The following is a 20,329-nucleotide window of genomic DNA, read 5'->3' on the forward strand; positions in this document are numbered from 1 at the left end:
TGCTTGAGTAGTCCCTGGTTCTCTGTGCAACTTCAGTTCTGGTCCGTTTCTGTCACTACTACAATATTTAAAAGGTGACCTTGAGAAGAAAAAACAGTTAATTCTCTTCTGTTACTTTTTATGCTAATGATGTATAGACAAAGCCCAAAACTGTGGTTAATTGGGTAGGATTTTCATTGGACTTTTTTTTTTTCCCCTTTTTTTTTTCCCCCCGTTTTTTGTTGTTTTAGGGAGGCGGATGATTCCTTCCTCCTGTATGTTAGGATTTTACCTGCTCTGCTTTAGAAAGCCACATGGCTAATGGCAGATAAATAGATTTTAGGGGCCTTGGAAATCAGATGGCAGAAAGATGTGGGAAGGGTAATTAAATTCTAATTTAAAAGTTGCCAGCTTTTATATAGAATGCCTTCTTTTCTGAAGTTGAGCATTTAACACTGCTTTGGATTCTTCTCCACTGCTATTCCTTCAATAATTGCTTGAGAAAGCATTTAAGCAATACTTTTACACAGCAAATAAGACTTCCAATGAGAATGAGCTTTCTGCTTCTGAAAGTTAAGTATATAAATAAGGAAAAGCAGTCTATTTAAGATGTTCTTCATGCATTTTAATCTAGCAAAGCAAGCTAGCCAAAAAAAAAAAAAAAAAGGGTCAAACCCAATTTTTTTCCTTTACAGGTCACCTTTGAGGGCTGTATAGATCAAGACCAGGACTTTTCATTCTTTTATGAAGCAAGTGGGGAGCCAGTGGAATTTGGAAAGCACAGGTGTGTGATGGGTTTGTGTCAACTTGTGGTATCCCCCCTTCTAGTCACCGTTTAGCAGTCATTGTGGTCCTCATACAGACTGCTTCAGTAACCACAGATTATCTGCTATATCTTGACACAAATACATCTTTGCCTTCCTGTATGACAACCAGATTTTGAGAAACAATATTGATTGCTACCACTGAAGAAGTGTGAAGGTATTTTTCATCTTCAGTTAGATGAAGTGTGTGATTAACAGGATAACGTGCTAAGTCCGTGCTTCCACTTTTTTAATAGACAGTGTTTTGTTTGTTTGTTTTAAACAGGGTTTTTAAAATTTTTGTTTTGTTTTAATGTGAAACCGGATGGTATTTATCTTTCATTTCTGTGGTTGCCCTACACAAATTTCAAATGCTTTCTTAAAAATTCAACCTGTTAATCCCCACCAATGACTGCTGTTTTACATTAATTAATGCAACAGGAAACATTATTCATTTGACAATAGGAAAAACAAACAAACAAAAAGAATTATACTGAGATTAACTAGGAATAAAAGGAGGCTAATCCAGCAATTGAAGTTCTAGTTTACCCATCAAAATGAAGAGTCACAGAATCTTGTTTGCCTGCAGCCTGACAGGCTTTTGTTTTTGTGGCTGTTTTCCTTTACTGTGGGCAGAGTAGTTTAGAAGCTATCTTTCTGTTGTAAAACAGTCTTAAACCTACTAAACTTTTTCCTTTTCCTTGTTCTGCACTGATGCTTTTGAGTTTAGTCTGGATATGTATCATTGTACTGTTGAAGTGTACACTGTGACATCCAAAGTTATGACTCTTTGGGTTTGCATCCTGAAATAATGTGCAGTTCTTTAGCCAGAGCAGTTGCTTAGGTAGAGGCATAGTCATTAGGTTCTGAGAGAACAGAAGTTCCCTCCATTTTCATTCACTTCCTACTTGACCCTTTTCACTTCCAGGTTCAGAAGTCAACAAGCAGCAGGTAATCAAGTTCAAACTTTTTTGGCTGTAGCTAGAATGCCACGCAATCTTCAACTGAGTGTTTGGAGGTTTTCTTCTGGTTCATTAAGAAGTGTTTCTGAGAACACTTGCTAAACCTTGGAAGGTATTCAAGACCAGAACTCTCAACTGTACTGTTTGTAGCCTCACAGGACAATACTTGGTTTTCTCAACACGCATACTGTGTTCTGCTTACAACTATCTGGCCAGTTTATGTGAAAGGGAGTAATAGGATCTTACTTGATCTTACAGGACACTTGTAAAGCTAGCATGATTTCCAGTGTGTAGAAATTCTCTGTATCTGAAACGTTGGAATTTGGTCTGGTTTTGACAGAAGTAGCACAAAATATTTGACTTAAATTGGCATTAGTTCACAAATCTGCATGAGTGCTGCTGGGTCTAAGAACTCTAGGCCACAAGTACTACCAGTCCATGTCCAACCACTATATTTTCACTTTGAGACCTGTGTGGTGGCCCTTTCACAATGGTGTGCCATTTGGGATGGGGATAAGTCTTTCTTCGGGAGATCAGCTTAATGTGTGTTGTGTTTTGTCTCCTGGATAAGTTGTCTGGCTGCTTGGGTATGGAGAATAGCCTCCTAGCTAAGTTACATCTTGTTTAAGGGTGTGAATGAGTAATTTCTGAAGTCTTGTTAGTTATTTTTCAGCCTTTAAAGTATTTACATTTATGATTCAGAAGGTGTTGTCATTTGAGTTTTAGTATACTTAGAGCACCACATTCCAAGATTGGGACTGTCATATTAACTGATATTTCATTGGAAATTATGAAGAGGCACCAGAGGATTTTTGTCTGTAGGATAGATGTTTTTTTGTATTTGTTTTGTTAATGTTGAAGATAAGGCTTTTTTCTAATGGAATCGGGATATACTAGCTTTGTGACTAATTCATCTGTAGCCAAGAAGAATAGTGTGGTGAGACAATTCTGCAGTTAGGTATTTGAAACATAAGAATTTACCCTGGAGGTGTGAAAGACTTCTACAATTTTACTTTTTTTTTTTTTTTTAACATTGATCATTTTTCCTTATCAGAAATCTGAAATTTCATGAAACTTATGTGAACTGCTGTAGTTTCTGGTGTAATTCTTCATAAGAGAGTAAAGTAGAGACAAAATAAATTCCTTGCAACCCTACAGAATATCTAGTCATTTCTCAGACTGCAAGGACTTTCAATTTTCTTTGGCAGCTTCACTTACGGAGGTTTAGCAGGTCTCATGTAAATAAAAGCATCTTTAGAATAATTGTTCCATTTCTATTTCTCTCTCTCTCTCTTTTTTTTTTTTTCTTAACATTTATTTAACTTAGAGGTCATAAACTGGCAAACTTTTGAGCTATACTCATCCACTTTGCTAAATGAATTTTTGCCTTGGCTTTAGGACATAATAAATACATACCAACACTGTCATCACAGAATCATAAAATCCTTAGAGATGGAAGGGACCTTTAAAAGTCATCTGATCCTGCAATGAATGGGGACATCACAGCTAGATGAGGTAGCCCAGGACCTGATCCAGCCTCACATTGAAAGTCTCCAGGGATGGGGCATCAACCACATCTCTGGCAAACTGTGCCAGTGCCTCACCACCCTCATTGTAAAAGACTTTTCCTTACATCCAACCTAAATGTACCCTCTGAGTTTGAAGCTGTCTCTGCTTGTTCTGTCACCACAGACCCTGCTAAAGAGTCCGTCCACTTCTTCCCTCTAGCTCTCTTCATTTATTGTTTAGATTATCTAATAAATAGGTAGGTATTTAGCTGTAGGAGAGTGGTACAATGAGACAATAAGTAGTTGCTCAGATTCTCCTTTCCCCTGAAAGTGCAAGTGCTTTTATAGGGAGAAAGGAAGGTGGTTTTGTTTTTGCTTTTTTTTTTTTTCTGCCAAAATTTTCTTCATTGGTGTCTATTATTTTGAAATAAATACTTACATATAGAAAAAGAGTACTTCACATCAGTCTGGATACTCTTTTATTACCTTATGGTAGGAGAATGTAGGTGGTATTGCTTCAGCTCAAACTGTAGCTTTAGGACTTTGTGCAGCCACAGACAAAGATTTAAACTAAATTTATACTTTGTGGCTACTTGTTGGAGGTGCAGCTCATGCTGATAAGAGTGCATGAACTTTTCTGCAAAGCATACTTTTTTGTCATCTTAGTTGTATCTGTTCAAGAGCATTTGAATGATACGTACATCGTTTTTTCTGAAGTGCTTTAGTGAGTTTAAGTTGGGCGTTCATCCTTGTCTCGAAAAACTTGACCATGGAGCCGTGGAAGGCCAAACAGTACAGGATCTGGAGGGTTTCCATGAGATGAAGGAGTTGAAAGAAGAATGAAAGCCAGGATTTTGGCCTGGGGACACTCCATGTGATATTTGAACCTGAAGATGGAAGTGTGTTTTCTTTGCATACTGCTGTCTTGAGATTTGGGATTTTAAATTTTCTCCTTTGAAAGAGTGAAACTTCCCTGGCAGTACTGATGCCTATAGCAGGCTTTCTTTCTTGGAAAAAGGTGCTTGGTGACTGGTAAATGTGCAGATAAACTGTGGCAAATGGGAAAAGCTGAGCAAATAAGCACAGCAATTTTACATTTTAAGATATTTTGCTTTAATGAGATTTAATGTGATAACAAAATCTTGACATGGAGCTGCTTTTAAATCTGGATTTTTTTTTCTTTTTCTAGCATTGGTTGGACCATTCTAAATTCATTAAGAAACAGATAAAAAGTAAGTACCATGTCTCTGCGTATTTCCTTAAGAGTTTGGAGTATTTTAACACAGTTGTGTAAATATGACCTTTAACAGATTGAATATTTCTTAGAAAATAGATTTAATTTAATGGTTAATTGGCTGGCACAGATATCAAAATGCAAGTTCACGTATAAGGAATAGATCAGTCTTCTGTACCCTCGTTAAATATGTCCTGTTTCTTTGAGGCAGAGTAGGTTGCCAGGTAATTTCAGTCTGCTCTGTGAAAGCAGGTTGCCTGGACACAGATCTCAGTATCTGTCACTGCTTGTGATCCAAAACAGGCTTTGTGATTTATTTATTTTTTTTTCCCTTCCAAGGAGTAAATGGAAAATATTTTATTCTATAGATTTCACCATCTTTTTGTACATTTTATTAAAACTAGCAGAAATACATGGCTTTTTTTCAAAGGGAGTTTTGAGTGGAAGGGTTGAGTTTGGGTTTCCTCATTGAGTTTTCTGTGGCTAAGGTGGGCAAGTTGTTCCTGCAGCTCTAGCAATTCGGTTGCAGGCTTGGCAGTACAGGGCAGTACTAACCTGTTTTGTTAATAACTCTTGTAGACGACAGCCATAGGCCAACTGATAATATTGCTTCCGTGAAATTAAAATATGGTGTTTTTCAAGGAGGTTGTGGGTTTTGTGAACAGGTAAACAGTCTTGATTGCTTCAGTGATGCTTTACCTTTCTCTCTAACAAGCATCAAAATAAGCAGAACATTTCTGAAACTCATGAAGCTTTTCTTCAAAGGCCTTTAAAAGACAGTTTGCTTTCACTCCACACTGGGGCGTCAGTCTGCTAGAATATATTGTAAAGATACTTGTTATGGGTAATTTTTTGTTGGTTGGCCTTCTCTTGCTGTTCATAGCATTGTGAACAGCTTTACCTTAAGTGGCAAAGTGATTTCCAGGTGCACTTCCTGCAATTTCTTTGTACTTTTCCTGATCTTTCTTTAAATGTAGAGAATCTACAATTTTGTAACACCTCCAAGCAGTTAAGGTGCAGTTTTGTCTGTGCATAATCTTGAAAGTCCCTGTATTTAAAGCAGATTGTCTAAACCCTGGTCTGAGGAACCCCTGAAGAGTAAAGCAACTTGAGGAGTGTTGTAAAGATGTGTCTCGCAACAGAATACATTTCATTACCTTTCATTCAGTGGGTGCTTTGGGAAGAGTTCCACTTTCGGGACAGATGTTACTTAGTGCTCTTTTTTGCCCCCTGACAGTGGGCAGGTAAGAGTCATTATCCTGCTGATGCTGATCTACCAGTGGTGCCCAAATGTCAGCCTGGCGTACTGTAACCTGTGTCTTCTTGGAACTATCCTTGGAGACAAAATCAAAGCTTTAATAATCAGAGTTTTTGCATCAAGTCTTTTACAAAAGTAAATCATTAGTCGGCACATATATGCCATGTTGATATAGTGCTACTACAAAACTAGGTGAAAAATAGTCATTTTTCCAGCACTTAAGATAATTGCAGACTGTGGTCCTACCGGATGAGGTTTAGGCAGATAAGAATGCATTGGGTAGTCTCATATTAGTAGGGTAACATTTTATTATTTACGTCTACACAGAAAATCAGACCTAGTGTCTGCCTTCTGGCATAGGAAATGATGATGCTTGTATCTTCACTTCATGTAATTTCCTAGCTTTCTGTGTTTCTTAAGGCTGTGTGTGTTTCAGAATCATTTTCAGCACTTTACACCTCATTTCAATTAATTTTTCTCCTTCAATTGTATCCATTTAATGAAAGCGGATCTATTGGATTTTTTTTTTAATTGTTTGTACCTTGTAGCAAGAAGCTTGGCTCTCTCCCTGTCATTCCCTCCAATTTCCCCCACCCCTCAGAAGTGTATATGAAATTTAACACTGAACAAAAATGTGTTTCCCAAATGTATTGGTTTTTTTTTTTTTTTTTATTAAGTAATGATTAAGGTATCTTAAGGTGTGGTAGGCATCTACATTTCTGTAATTAGCATTGCATGTCTTGTAAAATTTTATCACATTAAATACTTGGTTCTCTTTTCTGAAGAATTTAAAAGCATACTTCATTTTGGGTTTCTTTGGTTGTGGGGTGGTGGTGGTTGTTCAGCTTTAGCAAAACTTCAGTAGCGTAAACTTTTGTTTTTTTTTCTCCTTTTAAAATCTCTGCATATACAGTTGGACCTCCGTACACGTTGCATTTTCGAATTAAATACTATTCATCAGAACCGAACAACCTTCATGAGGAGTTTACAAGGTAGGTTCTATGCATGGTTCGATGAGTGACTGGCAGAAGGGTAAATTAGGTATCTAAAATACATGGGAGCCCATTAAGGCAGCAATTTGAGCTTTCTTACCAAGAGTAGTCATTTTGTCTGACTTCCTGGCTGTTCTCCTGCTATTAGAGAGATGTCTTCTTTTTTTTTTTATTTGCTGCCAAAATACATCTGAGGACCCCTCCAAGTATCTTAGCCTGTAAAAGATGTGGTAGCAAGTCTGAGGTTAGTGAAGAAAAGTGAAATAGATGACTTGAGTTGGCTGGTTGGCTGGTTGAATCACTTTCCCACAAATTCTTTGTGGGGCAGAAGGTATATGAAGTCTACATTGTGTAAAGATTTTTTAAAATAGGTAGCAATCTTTTGCTTTGATCTCAGGGGCTGTTTTCTTGGCCCTGAGAGTTATCCCTTGCTTGGTTCATAGCATTCTGGGGTGATCTAGAGGATACTCTGAAAATTGGGAAAGGCACAACTGGAGAGAGGGTAGCTGATTCTGTAGCTGATTTCTTTGTCTTCTTTCTATGGTAATCATCTTTCTTAATGTTCCTTTACAATCTTTCTCACACTGGGGGCATTTTCAGTATCTTCTACTTTTCTTGGCAAAAATTACCATCGTTCCAATCAGACTAAGATGTGTAAAGATTGTTGATTGTTTAGTTCATGTGCCTGCGATGTTTATATGAAACTCAGGTCTACAGGCCTACATCTGTTGTCTCCTTTCCTGTCTGCTCTATCGACCATGTTCTTTTTCCGCAGTCTCAGACAAGAAGATCAAAGAGCTAATCATCACCACCTTATTATGAGACTGCAATGTAGGCCCTAGTATGCATTATCAATTTAGTGCAGCAGCATTAATCCAATAGAAGGCCGTATTCATATACGTTACATAATTAACTCATAGTACTCCCTGCCAGTTACATAATTGAGTATAAGATCTTTGTTCAAAAACCAAGATGACTTTTGGGCCTCTCTAATGAGAAAATGCAGTTAAGTTAGTAGGAATAATATGTATTTTCTCAAAATTGATATGTCTTCATATATCAGGGTACATCTGACAAGTATTACATTTCCCCTGCAGTCAAATTATCCCATTACTGTCTACCACAAGATTTCTTTCATAATCCTCTGGAGCATATGATCCTAGTCACTGTAAGATGTGGGTTTCGGAGCTATGTGATCACTGCTGTGATCAAGTAAGACATTTCCTCTGCAAGTATTAACCTCTGCTGCTCTGTGATCTAATTATTACTGAAAGTTGTAGCATTTCTGAAGACTGTTTTAATTAGACCAGCACTTCAATTAGCTAAATTTTCAGTGCTATGATTATTTTTTTTTAATTATAAATTTGACAGAAAACCATAGTGAAACTGTGGAAGAAAAATGAAAATGAGTTGAAGATTTGGATCACTGTTCATTCATATTGGGGAAGAAGTAATTTTGGGTGCTGGTTTTCTTAATTATTATTTTTTTTAAGAATCCTTATGTTGATTGGCTCATATTTTCTATGTACCACGTGGAGTAAAAAGTAAAGATTAACAACTGTATACTCAGAATTATTCCAAGCCAGAGTAAGAGGAGGAGGAAAAATGTTCATTACCAATAATCATAAATGGCCTGGTTGGGGAGGGAGAGGAGTTGTTGGAGATTCCTTGTGCAGACTGGTTTTTCAATAGGCACCAGTTCCTAGTGAAGCTGTAAACATCACATTTTCATAATTAGCACGGTAATGGAGAAGTGTTGAAACCCTTCACCCACTCTGTCCTTTTCTGATTTGAAAACGCAACTGAAGCCCAGTACATTTTGGAAGACATCTGTTGTCACTTTTGTGGGACCTTGATTAAGTTAACGTTGAAAAACAACAGAGGAACCTGTCTGTACATGTGTTTTGTGGAGAATTTTAAGGTATTCTGCTGATTTGGAATATCAATAATTGAAATGCAAATGCTTGTCTGTTGGCATGCAGAAGCAAAAGTAAGCCATCCCCAGCAGTGCAGAGCTGCAGCGCTCTATAGGCAAGTTGGCACTGAGAGAACTACTGCTCAGATTTTTATTGCAAAATTAGATAAGTTCATAGGATTGCGAATCATCAGGGAAAAAAAATAAGAGCAGGAAACATACTTGTCTGTCTTTAATCTGTGTGTGCACATATCCAGATTTGATTGGCAAGTCAGATATTAGCCAAGTATGTGAATTAGACGTGTGACATGGAACTAATGTGGATAAATCTCACTTTACGTCAAGAATTATTTTTAATCTTACTTTTCAGTTTTATCCTCCTTCCTGATTCCAGCTGCACGTTCTTCATCCCCTTAACAGCACGTCTCCCGTGATGCAAAGCATGTTGTCTTTCTAGCATCTTTTATGAAGATAGGTTTGCATCTGCTTGGTTGACTGTCAGCAGTGCTTCATGCTCTCTTCTCTTGATTCACTCATGGCAAGCTCCACCCCTCAGTTTCCAGTGCAGTGCAGAGCCTGCTTGTGCCATCCTGTCCTGTACAGAGTTCTTGCATGGCCTGAAGCACTTCTGCATGCCTCATACCTAAGCTCTGAGTGGCTGTGAAACATGAAGCATGCCTAGAGCTGAAGATTAACAGGAGCTTAAAAAACTGCTGTTCGCAGGCTGTAAATACCTACTTATAACATAAATAAACCTGTGGGCTCTGTGGAATTCACATTTCTCTTATTCAGAACTTTTCTAGTATTTAAAGTGGAAGTACAGTCTGAACTTTTCCTTTTGCTCTGCTTGAACTTCTTCCATGTTCTGTATCTCTTACTGAGGAGGTAGCACTGAAAGTCTGGCCGTTGTTTGTGTCCCATAGTTCTGAGTTTGCCTGAATTGGGCAACACCTAGTTCAGAAAAATGTCAGTGTGTCGATAAGTTTTAGATAGCCCTGTTGTGTGCTCGTAGTGGGGCAGTGTTTCATTGCTACCTAAACAGAATTGCCTTGAACCCAGTGTCCTGGGTGCAAGCAGTAGGTGAAGAATGGTCACTACTTTCTGATTATGGTGAAAGTTAGGGGAACTTTGAAGGTGGTAAGGTACATCCAAGTGACCCCAAAGACCCTTTTCATTTAAGAGAAAATAAAGTGTCTATTTAAGTGACTGTTATCTATAAGTGACTATTTAGTGAGTTGGGATATTTTTCCTGACTCTGGTGCTGGAAAGACTGCACTAGGATTTTACTTTTGACTTTATGTTTTTATTTGTCAGGTACCTGTTTGTATTACAGCTCCGACAAGACATTCTTTCAGGGAAGTAAGTACCTCTCTGCTGTTGCAGCTGTAATTTGAAATATTCATCTCTTAGTGATCTTTAGTTAATCTCTTGGTGATTTGAATTTTTTCTTTAACTGTTTGATCTTTCTTGTTCTTTGTGGTGTTCTTGCACAGGTTGTAAACAAGGTGTGGAGATCCATATGCATTTCCTCCTTTAGAATACAGAAACATATAACATGTGCATTATGACTATATTACTGAAAAATAAAATGGGTAAAAATCTTTTAGGGATTGACTAGCTGACAGAAATGTATGAAGAGGACAAAGCCTGTCCTGACTTCCGTGTCTTTAGCTTGCCATATTTTTCAGTCTGACAGGTAACAAGAGGAGGAAAAGATGAAGTGCAACACTCCTTGTGCAAGAGAAGTCTTCAAAATAAATTTTTGTATGCTTACAGTTGCACCCTGGCCAATAAATTCATATCTGATCTATATTGTTTTTAATTAAAAAATAATAAAAACAACATGGTTGCCTTTTATTAGTTCAAGCTTGCTTTATGATTGATCATATGTGTTTCATCCTATTGAGAATGTACTAAATGAGAGAATAATCACATGCAAGTAAAATTAATCTTAGATTATCTATATCACTAGTGGTTTGTGGTTTCAGTGTTCTAGTGAAAGTTAATGTGTTCAATTCATCTCTGAGTACCTTTAAGTAGCAAGAAGTCATGGAAAATTAAAATACATTATTTTTATAGCTTGTTTTTTTTTTTGTTTCTTTTGTTTTTAAGACTGAAATGCCCTTATGAAACGGCTGTTGAACTAGCAGCTCTGTGTCTTCAAGGTATGCAATCTTTTCTAAGGGATTTGTCTTAACATATTTAAAACGCTCACTTGCTGGTTTTCTTTTCAGTCTTTGTTACTAATGAGTTTTCATTGACAGCATTTCGATGGCGTTCCTTTACTCGAGGAGAAGAATTTCAGGGGCATCTCTTTAGTGCATTCTTTCAGTTCATAACTTCTGAGCTCTATTAGCCCAGGTTAGCACGTCTTGGGGAAGTAGCCTCAAAGGCATGAGCAAAGATTTCATGGAAACTTGGTGAGTTTGAGCAGGGAGTTAGAAACTCAAATAGTTTCCTAGCGGTGGAGAAGGTGTGGTGTGTGCACAGTGTTGTTACCTGTTCAGCCTGAAGAGAAGCTGGCCTGTCAGCATACACTTTATGGTATGCTGGTCCTTGCAGGTCTGGTCTTGAACATGGGCTTCCTATTGCCTGACCAGTACTTAAAAGAAGTCCTCTGCAGTATGTGGAACAGGAGATGGTTATAGCACAAGGGAGGGAATGGCGCATACTGGAGAGAGTATTATGGAAGGGTGAGAACTAAAATTACTTCTGTGACAGAAGCAAGGACTACAAGATTTTTTTCCTACGATAGTGAAACACATTTTTATAAATACTCTGTTTCTGGTTATTTGTTATGCAGTTAGAGAGGAAACTTGCATAATGAAACTCAGAATTCATTTTTTTCTAAAATAAAGTGTTGTGATCTGGATCGTTCTAGGCGTATAAGCAGCAAAATGAATTGAAGTGAAAAATACTGTTCTTGTACTGCTGGTGGCTGGCAATGACATATGGAGTTCTGAGGCAGAGCCTCTTAGTTTCATATAGCAATGAAGGTAACTCACTGGTTCTAGACAGACTCAACAGTTAAAACTGGGAATTCATTTCCAGACAGCAACAGGTGTAAATCTTACTCCAGTGGCTTATGTCTTGGTTTCCATTTGAACCTGTCTGGGACAGCTCTGATTGTTAGGTGTGCAAAGAAGTACTGCAGGCAAACTCTGTGTGTGTTTTTGAGATGGAGAAAATCTGGCAGCCCATGTTTGATTTATTGCTTCCATTTTCACGGATAAAAACAGTGGTAAACTCACCCCAGGTCTAAGCAAGGAGAACCAAGCAGAGAATAAATAGCTTGATGCCTCAACATTTTGGATAGTAATTATCACCTGTGATTACTATGTAAATGTAATAAGGAGCCATTAATCATCCATTTGTGGAATATAGGTATTTATAATGTCTCTAATTAGGCATCAAAACTAATACTTCTTGGCACTGTTTGTGGGAACGTACCTAAATTTTGTTGGTGTTTTTATACTTTTCTGCTGTTTGTTTTCTCTATTTCAACATCATTGCAATACATTTCTCTGAAAATATTTTAGCTATTGCAACAAATTTATTTTCTCTGCTGGCATATGCTGTAATTAACATTTCTGTGTAACATGTATTACATTTTTATTGATATTGGAAGCTTTTAATTAAGCAGAATAGTTTAAAGAAATGTCAAGTGGTTATTCTGTCCTCCTAGGTTACCCTTACCATAAAAAAATCTGATCTTCTCCTAGTGTGGCTTTCCTTAAATTGAGGAAAAAGCTAAAAAGCTATTCAGAAATTGGAGCCCTAAACTCTCTGAAAGAAAGGCTTTTTCTCTTTACGGGACAGCTTTGAACTTCATTATGTTTTCTTCATAAAGGAGATCGTTCTGTTACTTTAGTTCTTTCTTTGTCTCAAACAACAGCTTCATAGGTTGCTGTATGAACCATTTTTCAAACATAAATTGTTTTGTTGCCTATCCTGTGAAGGAATTCTCTACAAGACAATGTCAGTTTGCAGTATGGCATAATTTGTGAAGCAGATTCATACTCGCATGCTTCACTTAATCACAGAATCACCAAAGTTGGAAAAGACCTTCAAGATCATCCAGTCCAACCATCTCGCTAAACCACGTCCCTCAACACAAAATCCAAACATTCCTTGAACGTCTCCACAGTCGGTGATTCCACCACCTCCCTGGGCAGCCCATTCCAGGGCTATATATGGTTATCCACATAGCAATTATAGTCAAAGAAACTTGAATCATCATTGGTAGAATAAGTTTCTAACTACCTCATTAGTCATGAATGGTTTTTGTATTTAAGCACATCTACTTCAGAAAGTACTAAATAAACTCTAAGGAGAACATTTTCTCGCACCTCCAGTTTTCAATTTAAAATTGAAAGACCCCCAGTTTCCCCAGCCTTTGCTGGGGCAGGCTTTCCAATTCTTTGATCATCTTATTCGTTGTTCTTTGGATCTTCTCCAGCCTGTCCGTATCTTTTTTTGTATAGTGGGGACAAAAATAGAGCACAGTGTTCTAGGTGTGGCCTGATAAATGTTGAGTAGAGCTTGGTAATCGCTCCTTTATCTCTGCTGGTGATGCCTTCTGCTGATGCAACCCAAAATCTTGTTGACTTTATTTACTCTATTAGTGTTCTGTTCACTCACTGAATTTATCATCCACCAGGACCTCCAGAGCCAGACAGGCTTTTGCTAGCTAGTTTTTGTTATTTTGTTTGGTTGGTTGGTTTTCCCCCTAAAGTCCTCCTTACCAATGTGTTTATTGTAGTTCCCCTCTTACATTCTGGAGACTGGACTGCCAGTATTTCTTAGCAACAACTGTTAAATAGGCTCCCAAATTAGATGAAACAGCAGCAGAACAAAGGTATCTCTGTTGAAGATGTACAGCTAAGAATATTGTAGCTTACCATTGCAGAATACTGTTGAAGAAAAAAAAAAAAAAAAAAAAAAAAAAAAAAAAAAAAAAGAAAAATTCTGCAAGACAGTAGTTAACGGATTGCATTCTGAAAGTAACTTATTATGTTTTAATATAACCTGCTTGGCATCTTTGAAGACTGGGAGTGAATTAATGATTTATGAATCTTGATTATGAATTTTTGCAGCAGTTATGTGTAAAACTGCCCTGAAGCAACAAAACTGTTTCCTTCAAAAGCTTTCATTTTCCTCTATCTTCTTCCTTGTAGTAGTAACAGTAAAGAGACACTGACTTCCAAAGCACTGGTTTGGAATCACAACACATGCAGGTGACACAGTAATTATAGGCTGAGGGAGCTGGGCTTGTTCAGCCTGTAAAAGAGAAGGCTGCGGGGTGACCTCATTGCAGCCTTACAGTACTTAAAGGGAGACTATAAAAAGGTGCGGAGTCAACTCTTTCAAAGGGTAGATAATGGCAGGACAAGGGAAGATGGTTTTAAGTTGAAAGGGAGAAGATATAGGTTGAAATTCTTTACAGAGAGAGTGGTGAGGTGCTGGAACAGGCTGCCTAGAGAGGTTGTGGATGCCCCATCCCTAGAGGTGTTCAAGGCCAGATTGGATGGGGCCCTGGGCAGCCTGGTCTAGTATTAAATGGGGAGGTTGGTGGCCCTGCATGTGGCAGAGAGGTTGGAGCTTCATAGTCCTTAAGGTCCGTTCCAACCCGGGCCATTTTGTGATTCTGTGATTCCATGCTGAAAAATACATTTACTGTTGATGTTTGTGTCTCAGACCTGAAGCAGTGACGTTACAGCCTCTTTATGTACCTTACAGGTTCTAGGAGCAAAGCTTACCTCCACACTTGCATTTCTTGCTGAGCTCAGTAGAGTTTACAAGTGCGCAGCTCCTAGAAAAAATTGTTGCAGTTCCTAAACAAGTGAACAGGAAGTGATACTTCAGTTATGTTGATGCTTCACCATTTCTTTCCTTAAAAAATAGCTTAATTTGAATATTACACCGTCATGATGATATAAAGCAAACAAAAACTTTATCACTGATTTCTTAAGACTAGATATTATCTTACCGTTTGGACTCCTACAGTAATGTAAGAAAGCAAGCTATAGAATGTCTTGGAATGAAAAGTATGACCTCATTATAGTGAGAAAAGACTTCAAAGTAACCTCCTCTGAAATAGTAGTGTATTGATATTTTGATTTTAAGAGTAACTTAATTACCTTTAAGTACTTCAAAATCCAGAGAAATGGCAGCAGCTCTTAAATGTTAGAAAGTGTTTTGATTTTGAGATGGTTTTTTGTTTGTTTTTAATTTACAGCATCAGCAGAAGCATATTCTTGTACAACGTATGGTGATCTTTGTTTTTAACTTTCCAAATGATTAATTTCAGCTGAACTGGGAGAGTGTGAACACCCAGAGCATACACCAGAACTTGTGTCTGAATTCCGATTTGCACCAAACCAGACTGAAGCAATGGAATTTGACATCTTCCAGAAATGGAAGGAGTGCAGGTAGGGTACTTGTGTGGGAATGGCATCTAGCAATAGGTTGTTTTCCTTTCTTCCAAAGTCAACTATGTCAGTAAGTGCCCCTTTAGCAAACATAAAGCAGCAACTGTGCTTGAGAATTGAAACTGTATACTAGACAGAAACCTCTTCCCCATCCGCAGAAAGAAATAGATTCAGCTTATAGAAGGTTGGTGGAGTTAGGGTTTGTCTTTTCATTGTTCTGTAACAGTGTATGCTGTCTGATTCTGTTGGTTTTTTTTTTTCTTTTTTTTTTCTTTTTTTTAATTTGGTGCTGTCAGAAACAATTCTCTTTCATGCATGCACTCTCAAAGTTTTATGTTCAGGGGAGTTCTAAAAACTTTTTCTTTCGTTTTAATAAATACAGTACATCTTGGTAAACGTTAGCTGAATTCTCCTGCGTATTGGCAATTGTAAACCTTTCTAAGTTTTTATCACTCTGATTAATTTTCATTTAAAGGGAATAGGGTAAAAGCATAAGCCAAGTTTGAAATTCCTTTAATGTCAGTAAGACTGAGTGTTCAAAGACAAGGGGGTAGGGAAAAGAAATTTATTTCTATAACAGGAAAAAATTTTGTACTGTAATCTAAAATAATCTTTATGTTCTTAGGGGAAAGAGTCCAGCACAGGCTGAACTGTGCTACTTGAACAAAGCCAAATGGCTAGAAATGTACGGTGTAGATATGCATGTAGTTAAGGTAAGGTACATGTTGTACTTTGTTTTATTAAGATGGGGTCAGAAGATTAAAGGGAGGTGCTGTCTCAGACAAAACATAGTAAACTCTGGGAATGTAACTTAATTTAATATACTGTCAATTAACACAAACTTTTAATTACCAGTTTGGTTACTGAGGAGAAAAAAAGAAGACAATAAAACAAGCATTGATAGAAACACCATCACCTTCCCTCCCTATTCCTTAGGCTTAGCATGCCTTCAGTCTAGCATATGTTCTCCCCTCTTCCTAGTGTCAACTCCCCTTGTTTTTCCTGCAGGTTATAGTCAGTCCCTCCCAGTTCAGGTCACAAGGCTGGGATCATCTGTATAACAGTTTCTTTGTGCTGCTTCCTGCTTCTTCCTCATTCTCCACTGCTGATGTATGCTTGCTGCTGTGAGGGTTGCCCACAGGCTTTCATTACCTCAGGGCCATCCCTTGGAGGGGATTGGTCTAGATGATCTCCAGGAATCTCTTCCAACCCCTAATTCTGTGACTGTGTGTGACAACCTGGGATGCGTTCTTTGTGAGCTGCAGTCCATTAGGGCTGTCCCTCATCCCGTGTGGAGTGTCCATAGGCCATGGTGCCTCAAGGTTGTCCTTGTCCTTGTGTGGCCACAGTCCCCCAGAGTAGTCCCTGTCTTGCTAAGAGATGTCCAGAGGCTATGATCTGTCAGAAGTTCACCCTTCTGTGTGGTCAGGCTCTTCCAAAGAGTGCATCTTGAGCCTAGTCTCTTTCCACATGACTTATCCAGTGTTCATGATTTTTTTTTTCTTTTGTATCTACTTCTCCTGGCAGCTATTGCTTGCTCTTAAATAAGTGCATTTAAAAGCTCCTTAGGTGTCATGTTTGAGCTCCTCAGGTATCAAAGCTGCCTGAGACAGCATATGGCCTCCTCCCACAAAGGGTGCTCTGCAGCCCTCAGGTGCCAGAACCCTTTGATTTACACCCACTACAGATGCATATTCTTATTCTCTGTAATGATAACAGATGCAAACCTTGTTGTATAGATTAAAACCAATGGATTTTGATACAGTGTGTATAAGATTTATGCTACTAATTGCGTATTAATTATTGGTTCTTTGCTTGCTTGTAGGGAAGAGATGGTTGTGAATATGCTCTTGGACTGACACCAACGGGCATATTGATCTTTGAAGGAGCAAATAAAATAGGCTTATTCTTTTGGTAATCTGCTTTTCTTTTATATAAATATACATATATTTCTTTTGTTAAAATGCAGAAATCTATCTGCTTTCCTGTGTTTTGTAATGCAGATTGAATCTACCAGTTTAAAATAGGTCCAAAGGTAAAATGGTTTGGTTGGAAGTACTGGTGGCAAATGTGGTTTTAAAAACAAATAAATAAATAAATAAATGAAATATTGCTACATTTCCAGGGAATTATATTAAAATCATAACCAAAAGTATAATTTCTGAAGTGTTTTGGGATTGCAAATCCCTGATATGATATGTTTTGGGGAATTGTCCTAGAGTACAAAATGCAGTTTTTCCATTAATTTTCTGTTTGCTTCCTATACGTTCAGGCCTAAAATCACAAAAATGGACTTTAAAAAGAGCAAACTAACACTAGTGGTCGTGGAAGATGATGAACAGGTAACTTTCTGCCCTTTCTTTGGCCTGGTCCAACAACGTGCAGAGTGTGTTTTGACTGAAAAGAGCACAAGAGGCTCAGCACAGTGTTGGATTGGGCTGTATTTTTTGCCATGGACAATAACTAATATCGTGCATGCCAACTTCTAAAGCTTTTGTTTCTGCATTTAGGGCAGAGAGCAAGAGCACACATTTGTTTTCCGATTAGACAGTGCCAAAACGTGCAAACATTTGTGGAAATGTGCAGTGGAACATCATGCTTTCTTCAGACTGCGAGCCCCAGCAAACAGTAAATCTAGTAGATCTGACTTCATAAGGCTGGGATCACGCTTCAGATTCAGGTATTTAGTGAAGTAACAGCAAGATGCTAGTTTTACAGAGGAGGAGATACAGCATTCAGCAAAAGACAGCAGTTAACTTTATTTTTGTATTTCAAGTGGACGGACAGAGTATCAAGCAACACATGGGACAAGATTACGCAGAACTAGTACGTTTGAAAGACGGCCCAGCAAGCGATATCCTTCTCGAAGGCATTCAACATTTAAAGGCAAGTGTATGTGTGGTCACTGAACTGTTCATGCAGTAGTTGCTGTCTGGAACAGAATGAGCTGATATTCCCTTAGGATGTCTTTGGATTCCTATGTATTCCTGGAACGTGAACCTCAGGTCCATTAAAAGTCTTTGTGGTGTTACAGGGGCACTTTTATTTCTACCTTCTCGTGTACCGAGGGGGGAAAAGGACAGTAAGTAGGCATGCTCTCTAGAAGCTGTAAGCCCCCACCTCCCTTCTTCATCTCTCATTTACAGACATGCACTGTATTTGTGAGATATTTACTCTCATATATCAAATAATACTTATGTGATAAGTATAGATGGTTTCTTAAGTGGAATGTAAGATTATTTTAAACGTTTTGTAACAGTGGGATCTGTCAGGCCTTGCGTTGCAGTGTTTCCATACAATGGCTTATGTCTGTGAGGTGGGATGAAGAGAGAGTGTGGCTTATGGTCATTCCAGTTCTCTGTGCGTAGCAGCTGGGCAGAACTTCTGCCTTACCCAGATGATCTCCATCCTGAGATGCTGACAGAATGTTTAAGTTCATGCAAAAACTCGTTTTAGATTATTCTGTCACACATCTCTTTTCCTAGTCGTAGCCCACAAGCATTGGATTCTGTCCTAGCTCAGTCACTCTGCTTGTACTTTTACAGTGTCTGATTAAGTCTGTAATCCACTTTCTGCATTCAGCACAGTCATGGATTTTCAGTTATTTCAATTAGCGGTTTTTCATTGCTCTTTCTGAAAATACGGTATGTCAGGAAAAAGAAATAATACATCCCAGCTATTCTATTGGCTTCTTCACCATTTGTGTAGCCTCTCCAAAGCACAGTCCAAGATTTTGTTCCTGAAGATTGATTGATGTTTCCCCGTATTCCTGGCTGGTAGCTTATTTTTCATTGTAGTAACACACAGTTTGTTACCAATTTCAAGAATACTTTGAACTCTGAGATGCAAAATCATTATGGAAAGTAGCTTTTGATTTCCAAAGGACTCAATGTTACTGACGTAGTAGCTATAGCAAATGGAGAGAACTGGTGATCTGGTTGTGCCGAACTCGCTCTGCCTGAAGTCCTTCCTTCTGGCTGCTGGGGAAGAATAGTATTCTGCAGTTATCTTTGATGGATCTTGACTCTTGCAGAAACGAAGGGAAATTTGTGTCTGCCTCATACAGGACTGTGCTTGGATTCTGACACGTTTGTACAGATGTCTGTACAAGGATTCACTTTAGCAGTGGTATAACACCCCAATGATGATAACTGTAAAATGAGTGATGTTTCACAGGTCTAATGGTGGTTTTTTTTGTTTGTTTGTTTTTAAGCAAACAATCCTGTGAAAGCAGCACAACTGTGGTAAGTGATTCTTCAAGTTCTCTCTACCTATCAGTAACTGTTGTAAGTCAAGGGATCCTGAAGAGCAGTTGTGCACCAGGATTTGTTGACTCTCATTCTCTGGTGTAGGAAAAATTGCTTGGGAATCTGTCATTATGCCACACCAGATTCTCCTTGGGGACAGACTGTGAGACTTTGTGCTTTCATTGTTAAGATGTTTCTGTTTGAGATCAGATTAAAATAAAGCATATTTCCTTTCTGCTCATTGCTGTTATTCTAATTCATCTAGCATTATTTGTTCTTGTTGCTGTGGTTTATATCCTGGATAAACTACTGATGTCCTAATTTTACTTCACTGTAGTACTTCTTTGAAGAGTAGAGCCCAGAGGTATAGGAAATTGCTACGTGGATATTTTTATAAAAAGTACTAACTTGTTTGTGCAAGTAAACTGTTTTGGCTGTGCAACTGAATGAATTGCAAATAAGAATAATGGTTCCTCAGTTGCTCAGAATCCTTATTCTTGTAACTGACTGCACTTAAGTAGATTTTGTTGGATTCTAACAGGAACAGGTCTTCCATTGGACACTTATAGAATGAAGCCTATAGTGTTTTAAGAAAATGAATTTTTCTGTGTACCTTTGGGTTTTGTCAGTATTTATTACATAAAAGCTTTTTTTTTTTCTTCTCCTTCAGTGCTAAAAATACTCCTGAAGTGCACAACTACCAGGTAAGCATAAATATTGTTGAGGGAAGTATTTACTTTTAAAGTGCTCTTACTTAGTGGCAAATAATTTCTCTGGTCTACAATTATGACAGTTGCTTTTCTCCCTTTCCTTCCACTGGAGTGGGTTCATAAATTTGCAGCGTTAGATTGGGAGTTCCAGATAAAGTGAAGGGACTTTTCTATCTTGCTTCCCTTGTCTTTTTGGATACTCTGCATGCTGAATACATTCAGTTTGTCATCCTCTTTTGTTTTCCTTCCTGTGAGATCACGGGTTAAGGACTATGGGACTGTGTATGATG

The 20,329-nt window shown here is 38.1% G+C and overlaps 1 protein-coding gene across 4 annotated transcripts in view; it reads left to right on the forward strand.

Moving 5' to 3' along the window:
* Positions 1-20,329, forward strand: part of EPB41L4B (erythrocyte membrane protein band 4.1 like 4B) — a 168,546-nt gene that overhangs the window by 62,346 nt on the left and 85,871 nt on the right. For all 4 annotated transcript variants that reach the window (XM_048940112.1, XM_048940113.1, XM_048940114.1 and 1 more), the window contains exons 3-14: positions 4,442-4,484; positions 6,658-6,736; positions 9,966-10,010; positions 10,764-10,816; positions 14,962-15,082; positions 15,708-15,795; positions 16,908-16,996; positions 17,355-17,424; positions 17,593-17,762; positions 17,859-17,968; positions 19,296-19,326; positions 20,000-20,033. In XM_048940112.1, the coding sequence (XP_048796069.1) occupies positions 4,442-4,484; positions 6,658-6,736; positions 9,966-10,010; positions 10,764-10,816; positions 14,962-15,082; positions 15,708-15,795; positions 16,908-16,996; positions 17,355-17,424; positions 17,593-17,762; positions 17,859-17,968; positions 19,296-19,326; positions 20,000-20,033 (933 nt within the window). The remainder of the gene's footprint in view (positions 1-4,441; positions 4,485-6,657; positions 6,737-9,965; positions 10,011-10,763; positions 10,817-14,961; positions 15,083-15,707; positions 15,796-16,907; positions 16,997-17,354; positions 17,425-17,592; positions 17,763-17,858; positions 17,969-19,295; positions 19,327-19,999; positions 20,034-20,329) is intronic.

Source organism: Lagopus muta, chromosome 3 (genome assembly GCF_023343835.1).
Source record: "Lagopus muta isolate bLagMut1 chromosome 3, bLagMut1 primary, whole genome shotgun sequence".
Taxonomy (NCBI): domain Eukaryota; kingdom Metazoa; phylum Chordata; class Aves; order Galliformes; family Phasianidae; genus Lagopus; species Lagopus muta.